The following is a 9,093-nucleotide window of genomic DNA, read 5'->3' on the forward strand; positions in this document are numbered from 1 at the left end:
AAAGACCTTTCCAACGAGTCTAAAACATTGAAGATCTGGCAACCCTGTCTTGAGTTCTGACCACTTTAGTGATATTTATGTACTTTTTTGTAGCCGGATCTCACTTAAATGTATGTAAACAATGTCCGGATCCATCATCCGACCCAGCGTTGGTTAGGTAATCGAAAGACCTTTCCAACGAGTCTAAAACATTGAAGATCTGGCAACCCTGTCTTGAGTTCTGACCACTTTAGTGATATTTATGTACTTTTTTGTAGCCGGATCTCACTTAAATGTATGTAAACAATGTCCGGATCCATCATCCGACCCAGCGTTGGTTAGGTAATCGAAAGACCTCACCAACGAGTCTAAAACATTGAAGATCAGGTAACCCTGCCTCAAGCTATGACCACCTAAGATGCCACTTATGAGCCCTTGAGTAATATGTGTGTTTTTTGTATTCCGAAACTTAACGAAATTAGACGAAATTTGTGTCCAAACCCATTTTTGGAAAAAAGTGAGGAAGGCACCAACCACATAGGTGGATTAAGTTAGTTTTTTTCAAAAGTTCATACCTCCTAAAACAGATTTTGCAACATCCCGCATTATGGCTTCTTTTTTAGTCCCCTAAACATACTCAAAGATTTAGAAAATAAAGATTACGTGTTTTCGGAATATAACTTTTAGTGATAAAAAGTCAAATAAAATCATCGGAATTTCTTCATTTTTATTTTTTTTTCTAAAAAGCCCTGATCTAACCCTAATCTCAAGTTACACATTTTCATTAAATTACGTAAAAAATTTCATCCAAACCAAAAAATGACCATTAAAAAATCGTGAAAAAATTTACAGAATCGTAGAAAATTACTCACGTGCTTAAAATATGTATAAACACCAACAATAGAAAGAAAAAAAAAGCATTATAAATTAATGAATACAAAATTTGCATCCAATTTCCCAAGCATGAATTGTATTTTTTAAATACTTTAGCATTACGAGTCAAAATAAAAACATTTTTTGTCTGTTTTTATAATTGCTGGAATTTATCTTTACTTCAAATCGATTTTTAAAATCCTTGTTATGTTTTTCAAAGTTAACTTCCACTTAATTTTTGTGAATTTGCTAGACTAAAAATTTCTGATTAAAATAATAATTTTGCATCAGATTTTTTTAAATTTATTTATTTAGATATATTATAAATATGTTGGCTCGAGAGGGTCTACTTTTCAGAACAAGGGTTTTTCGGTTTCTTTTAGGCCCCAAAAAACTCCGTGAAATTTGGTAGCAATTCGTGCTTGCCATTTCATTAGGGCACATAACTTTTTTGAGCAAGAGTGTGTCCCTTTCACACCTTATGTAAACTGCCATTTGAGTGAAAGGGATACACTATTGTTTACAAAACTTATGTGCCCTTTTGAAATGTTAGGCTCCAATTGTTGGCGATATATGGAAATTATATGTTTTAGATTCAAGAATTGTCTGGACTTTTTAGAGAATAATCTAAAATTTAAATTACGAATGTTACTCAATTCAATGTTGTTGTTGTTGTTTTTTTTAAATCTTCAGAAAGATCAAATTTGAATTATTCAAATTTGATATTTCCGAAGATTTCACCTCAACTAAGCAACCCACCCGTTTTTCGTCTACCTGTCACAAATTATTCACGTGCGCTCTCGTTCACCACCCACTTCCTGCGCGTTCCAGCAAATCCGGACCCGAAATCCCGTAAAAATCTGTAACCCCGTGACACCATGGCAGCCAAAGACGACAAGAAGACCCCAGCGAAACCAACCCCAACCCCTGCTCCTACCCCTTCCACTGCCGCCGCCGCTTCGGCCAAGCCGCAGGAAAAAGATCCAAAGCCGGCCGCAACCGCAGAACCGGAAGGTTTCTCCCTGGTCATCATCGTCAAGTCGGTTGAACTGCTGGACAATGACGAGGGTGGCCGAATCAGCATCGCGATGCAGGTGGGAAAGGACCACAAGGTGACCGTCGAGGGCACCGTTGCTGAGCTGAACGAGCGACGTTCCGGCAACTCGGTGAGCATTCCGCTGAAGAGTTCGGCGGAGTTTAAGAAGTTTTTGAATAGCAACGAGCTGAAAGTTGCCATTCGAGATGGAAAGGCGAAAGAGTTGGCCAAGGCAGCGATTTCGCTGGAAAAGTTGGGTATGTTTGAGCCGCCGAACTTTGTGGCCACGATCGTTCCGTACACGGTGAGTCTTGACCAGGACAAGTACGTGGTGGGTACGATTAAGCTGATTTTGAAGACTGATCGGATTCGGTCGGTGATTTGCTTGACGGCTGAGGATGAGGCCGTTCCGGTTACAACCAAAGAGACCAAAGAGGAGGACACCGTGCTGTACGTGGTGAACGATGCCCCGGAACGTCGCAGTGTCGAGCTTCGGGAGGACAAAATGCGGCAGCTGCTGATCTGTGGCAAGTGTGACGCCTTGAAAAGTCCCAGCGAGGTCAGCTACCAGTACGAGCTGATCGATGGGATTCTGGTGAACCGAGAGCTTCCCCGGAAGGATCCCGACCTGGACGCGATCAAGCGCAAGATCGAACAAATTGAACGGGAGGCACTGCTGTATCCGCTGGGGAAGGAGCAGCCAGCGTCACCGATGAAGGAACCGGAACCACACCGGTTTTGCAAAGTCTGCGGCGGAGAGTCGATCACCGGGAAAACCTGCGACCCGGTGATTCCGCGGCATTCATCGATGGTACCGGAGCCAAATTTTGCTGTCGGAGCAAAGTACGAAGAGTTTAGGTAGGATTTGTTAGTAGGATATTCGCTAAACTATGTGGTAATAATATACCTTATTATTTTTCAACTTCAGACCACAACAACCAACGGAAGCCTTCCAGAATCCTCCGGCTAAATGTAAACACGACCCGAACATTCTGTGCCCTCAGTCAATTGGCGTAAGGTAAGATTGAATACATGTTTGATCTTTTTTTCTCTGTCTATTTAATGTTAATCTTCCAGACCGCAACAACCAGCGGAAGTTCACCAGAAACCTCCGTTCCATTGCCAGCATGACCCGAACTACCTTTGTCCGCAGTCGGTGGGAGTTCGGTATGTGGGTCTTATCGTTTCTGTCATCTTTCGCTCCACAATTACCATTTCTCAACAGATTCTGTCAACGCTGTGGCATCAACCTGGACTGGCTCCCGCTGCACAGCATCTGCCCCAAGTGTGGCCACCGACCTCTTTTAGCAGCTCCCGCCACTGCTCCCCCACCAGTCCCCACCCGAACCCACGAGCTAACGCCCAGTCGACTGGACTCGTGGATGAAAGACTTTGAGTTCACCGAACCCACTCCCCTTCCCCGTCGAACTTCTGCGAGCACACTCCGATCGGCATCGCTGGACATTCGACCCTGTCCGATGTGCCGGCTGCGTGGCGGATGCTGTCCGGATTGTCAGAAACGGATTGGCACTGCTGCGGCAAAAGTTGACCCGAAGCCGAACTCGACAACGACGCAGTCTTCGACGTCGGACTCGGAGATGATGGCCCGGAGGGTTTCGAGCGAACGTCCAAAGACGCGACAATCGCTGCGGGATCGGTTTAGCGGGTTTCCGCGGAAGTTGAGCAAGGCAACGCGGACGTCGCTTCTACGGAATGTGTACGGGGATGGCAAGGAGAATCAAGGGCGGAGACGCAGCTCGAACGTTTCGTTGGATGTGGAGGCGATTTTGAAGCAATCGGACGCGCAAAAGCGAAAGTTCATCACGGATGGCGTGCAGAGCGTTGAGCTGCGCAAGGTCGAGTCCAAAACCGGGAAAGATCAGGGTTGTCCTGTGCATAGTGCGGTGGGGATCCGGAGGAATCATCGGGCCATGTTGCGACGTGCTAAGAAGCAGAACCGGGGCAAGTTCTCGTACGCATACGGCAATCGACATCCGGGAATCGTGATGGGTCACTGCGAGTGCGACGCCCGCCAGGGTCCCGTTCCGCCGCACATGGGCTGGCAATGGGACGTCCAAACGCTGGGCATCGGTCGGATCCGCAAAGGGTGGCGTCCGGGTGCGATCCGCAGGCCGATCAAAGAACTGATGCAACACTTTTTGGTGAGCTACCCGCTGGACAACGTTCCCGTGAGCCGCAGAAGAGCTGCGAAACGTTCCGAGGGTGAAAAGCAACCCCCATCATCTGGTAAACAAAAGCCAACGCTTCAGATCGTCAAGCGGAACGGCGAGTACATCATCGAAATGAACCCGCTGAAGGATTCGGAAACCCTCAAAACCACTCAAAACCCTTACCTCCCATGCGAACCGATTCGCTTCAAGCTTGCCAAGGATCCCAAAACGGCCAAGCTCCACCAACTCCGACAAGCGCTCAAAGTCCGATTCAACCTGTGCGAGTGCAAAGTACTCGAATCGTGCACCCACCGACACGACAAAGAGAAGAAAATCTTCCAAAAAGAACTTCGCAAGTTTTCCAAGCGCCTCGGCCTCCCGAAAGCAACCTCCGTCAAAGACCTCCCGTCGGAAAGCGAATCCGAGCTCGACCTGGAGTTCACTCCGCCGTCGGCCCTGCTGGCGTCCGGAGTGCGCAAGCCGGACGTGGTTTGCACCGAAACTCAGTACTGCGAGGAGGACTACAAGGTGCGCATTCCGGCGGACAAGGTCAAGTGCAAGCCTGGTCGCGAAGATTCGCGCGATCTGGCGAAAGCATCGCGCGGCAAGCCGGGACGGGCTGGTGCGGACAAAGCCGGCGATGGAAAGGGTGGCAAAGGTGGCAAAACTGGAAAGGGAAAAGGTTCACAAGGTGATTCCAAGGCGGTCGGATCGAAGCCTGGTGGGAAAGGAGCTGGTAAGGGAGTGGCCGGAAAGGGGGCTGAAACTGGCGGTGGAGACAATTCCAAAACGCGTGTTGGTGGCAAGACGGGTTCCAAGACTGGAGTCGGAGCGGGATCGAAAACCAAAATCAGCGACGCAGCCAAGAATAAGTGAATATTGTCTTTCATATTTAACGATTAGCTATTGAGCAACAATAAATCAAAATTAAAATGTAAATATCCAACCTTTGAGACTCATTGAATGACGAAAAATACCTTCTTCGTAGATCGGGAAATGCGCTTCAAAAAGATGGCGGGCCGGCGGTGAAGTTTAAGAACGTTGAGAAGCGAGCCTTCATCTCCAAAGGATGTGGGCTGCCGCCGGTGACGACCTGCCACAACCAGGCTCCCTGTGGCGTTTTGGCTTCGGTTCCTCCTGCGGCGTGTTACAATCCGTGCTACACAATGTGTCCGTACTAGTTTAGTTTGATGGTGGATGGTCTTGAAATTCTAAATTCAGTAGAGCTACTTTTGGCGAATGATCACCTTTTTCTCTTTTTTATGTTTGCAAATATATTTTTGTTACAGAACCTATCCCGTTTCTTGATTTCATACATCTTAGTATTAGTTATCTAGAATCGCAAAAGATTACACTTCTCTTTGGTTACTCTTTGGTCTTGAAACTGAAAATCATTGAAAATTAAGTCATTTCGGTATTTTTTTAGAGTTAATGATTTTTCGAAATTCACATAATCCATCACATAAATTTGCTGTATGACCTAAAATTGGGTTGATACCGTAAAATACTACGAATTAATCTATTGAAAATTGCTCCTCAGTGTATTTATTTAAACGACTTTTCACACCAATTAAGGGGTTACAAACATGTAAAAAAAAATCTAATTTCAGAAAATTCACTAATTCACTACAAAGAAGATTTTCTATCACTCCTGATAATTTCATGAAGATATTTCGTGACCGAACTGAGTAAGATACGATTCAAGTTCACATGTTTGCCATGCGCAAAGCGAACTGTCAAACTTTGTGAACGTTTTTCTCTAAACACCAAGTTGATTCACGAGTGCCACGAAATCTCGAGATGGAATGGACCAAATTGGCTGAAATTTGGGGTGAAGACTGCCACCAAGACATATCCCGTGTGCATGATGAAGCCCGATTTTGAAATTTTGCTTTTTAAAAATTATAAAAATCAAAAACTGACGATTTTTTTATAAGAAAAACATAAAAAATATTTTTATCTTTTTTTATTAATAAACATTTTGAAAATCGGCCTTCGTCATGCACTCAGGATTGGTTTGATGAGTCTTCACCAAAATTTTGAGCAGATTTGGTCAAGGCAGTGTTGAGATATCGTGGCACCCGTTTTTTGAAACTGCTGACTGAAAATAGCTATATATCGGCAATGGTACATCCAAATGTCTTCATATTTATTTTGGTCATAGATCAAAATGCACATTGAAATGCCCAGCAAAAAGATTTAAAAACCTAACTTAATCCACCTATGTGGTTGGAGCCTTCCTCACTTATTGCCAACAATGGCTGATAGATGGAATTGTACAAAAATTTCATGTCTTTTTTAGATCCGGAGTAAAAAAGTACATCAATATCACTTAAGTGTACAATGCATCTACTCGAGTTTTGGCTCAGAAAGATTCTTTAAAGTACTAAAATTATAATTATTGATGTTCCTGGAAGAATTTCAACTATTCTAAATAAAGTAAAATGATGATTTTGTGTTAATAATGCAATCGATGCCTCTCCACGTGTTCGACGTCTCATATGGGGCGTCGTGGTTTCCACCTAGCCGTCATAGCATACTAAGGAAATGCGATGCTTTTGAAGGATGAATCGTTGGTTTTGGAGACACCGGACGTCGATCCAATGCGCACCTTGGGGACAGAATGGACAACCCTAATTCCTTCTGGAATGTGTTCATTGGACCATCCCCTACACACCTGTCTTTATTCCGAGTGAATCCATGTTGTCCCCAGACCTGTAGGAACGATTGAACGAAAAGCACAAAAATCCCATAGTAATTTCCATGTAAACTTTAAACCGCTGGGGACAGGCCAATTCTCAACCAAACGGGCTGATATTTGGCATGAGAGTCCCTATGGGTATCCTCTACTAGGGGAACCTCGGTTTACCCGATTCTGAGAACTTTTGGTTTTGGATGAAATACCCTAGTGTACATATCTCAAGACAGGGTTGCCAGATCTCCAATGTTTTGAACTCGTTGGAAAGGTCTTTTCATAACCCAACCAACAATGGGTCGGATGGTGGATCTGGACATAGTTTACATACATTTAAGTGAGATCCGGCTTCCAAAAGTACATCAATATCACTTAAGTGGGCATATCTCGAGACAGGGTTGCCAGATCTTCAATCATTTAGGCTCGTTGGAAAGGTCTTTTGATAAACTAACCAACGATGGGTCGGATGGTGGACCCGGATATAGTTTACATACATTTAAGTGAGATCCGGCTTCCAAAAAGTACATAAATGTCACTTAAGTGGCCATAACTCGAGACAGGGTTGCCAGATCTCCAATGTTTTGAACTCGTTGGGAAAGTCTTTTGATAACCTTACCAACAATGGGTCGGATGGTGGATCCGGACATAGTTTACATACATTTAAGTGAGATCCGGCTTCCAAAAAGTACATCAATATAACTTAAGTGGCCATATCTCGAGACAGGGTTGCCAGATCTTCAATGTTTTAGACTCGTTGGAAAGGTCTTTTGATAATCTAACCAACGATGGGTCGGATGATGGACCCGGACATAGTTTACATGCATTTAAGTGAGATCCGGCTTCAAAAAAGTACATCAATATAACTTAAGTGGCCATATCTCGAGACAGGGTTGCCAGATCTTCAATGTTTTTGACTCGTTGGAAAGGTCTTTTGATAACCTAACCAACGATGGGTCGGATGATGGACCCGGACATAGTTTACATACAGTTAAGTGAGATCCAAATATATGTGAAAACACATTTTTATACATAACTTTTGAACTACTTATCGAAACTTCAATCTGTATAAAACTCGATCTATGGGACCCTAAACCAAGTCGAATGCAACAGGTTCGGGTCAAATCGGTTCAGCCAGTGCCGAGAAACATGAGCTAGTTTGTTGGTCACATACATACATACACACACACATACACACACACATACACACAGACATTTGTTCAGTTTTCGATTCTGAGTCGATATGTGTACATGAAGGTGGGTCTACGACGTTTTTATTCAAAGTTCATTTTTAGAGCAGGATTATAGCCTTACCTCAGTGAGGAAGGCAAAAAGTTTAAATATGTACTCATACCAACCTCTGACATTTTTGATGGTTTACATGTATGTAACCCCTTAAGAGGCCCTATGTCCTATCCACGATCGTTTCCAATGACAGTGAGAAAATGCCTGAAAATCCAGTTACCAAATAAAGGGAGCAGTCGTGACTGAATGCTTACGATGTTCGCTTTATAAGCAAATGGTCCTGGGTTCGATACCTATTGGAGTTGTTAATTTGATTTAAAAAAATAATTAAATACAACATTTTTCAAAAAAGGAAAAAATCTTGTTAACCCTGTGGTCAATACGTCAAATACTGTATCATGTAGGCGAATATCTGTTTTACCCCTAATCCAACAAATTGTTAAAAAATGTTTTAATTCATTCAAAATGGCATTTTTTCCAATTAAATTTCCAACTCCAATATTTCCAACTTATGTGAAATTGTCCGAGGATTCCGAAAAAGTGCCGCTATGGTGGCCTACAGCGCAAAAACTAACGTTGTAAAATGTTTGTTATAGAAAAATCGAAAAACTATGAGAAAAACTCCAATTGGCCAAATAGTAGTTTATGCAACAAGTTGCAAAAAGAGGATTTTTTTCAGCACGAGTCGAACATTTATCCAACGAGGTTCACCGAGTTGGATAAATACGAAGAGTGCTGAAAAAATCATGGTTTGCAACGAGTTCCATACAACATTTTTTGCAATTTCAAAAAACACACTGAGTGAAATTTTATGTCAAATTTTCATGTATTTTGTCAATAAATCGTTTAAATCAAAACAATGTTGAAAAGTGTTACTTTTCGAAACAAGTGCTGAAAAGCTCAACTTTTCAGCACCCATTTGAGTGCTGGAAAGTAGAACTTTTCAGCATTTATTTTGAAAAGTGTTGCTGTTCGATTCTGTTATTTTTGGTACAGAAAAGTAGGCTATTTCGTCGTTCAAGAATGACAGGAAAAGTAAATAGTTTCACGACGGAATTGGCCAAAAAAGTTAATACCGTAGGCTTATAGTCCATGAA

At 43.1% G+C, this 9,093-nt stretch overlaps 1 protein-coding gene across 1 annotated transcript; it reads left to right on the forward strand.

Moving 5' to 3' along the window:
* Positions 1 to 1,632: 1,632 nt before the first annotated feature.
* Positions 1,633 to 5,290, forward strand: LOC6044119. The gene is made up of 5 exons (XM_038257876.1): positions 1,633 to 2,746; positions 2,817 to 2,906; positions 2,966 to 3,055; positions 3,114 to 4,931; positions 5,048 to 5,290. Exons 1-5 carry the CDS (start codon positions 1,731 to 1,733, stop codon positions 5,238 to 5,240), a joined length of 3,207 nt encoding a protein of 1,068 aa, XP_038113804.1. The 5' UTR covers positions 1,633 to 1,730; the 3' UTR covers positions 5,241 to 5,290.
* The last annotated feature ends 3,803 nt before the right edge of the window (positions 5,291 to 9,093 follow it).

The sequence above is a fragment of the Culex quinquefasciatus genome, chromosome 2 (genome assembly GCF_015732765.1).
Source record: "Culex quinquefasciatus strain JHB chromosome 2, VPISU_Cqui_1.0_pri_paternal, whole genome shotgun sequence".
Lineage (NCBI taxonomy): Eukaryota > Metazoa > Arthropoda > Insecta > Diptera > Culicidae > Culex > Culex quinquefasciatus.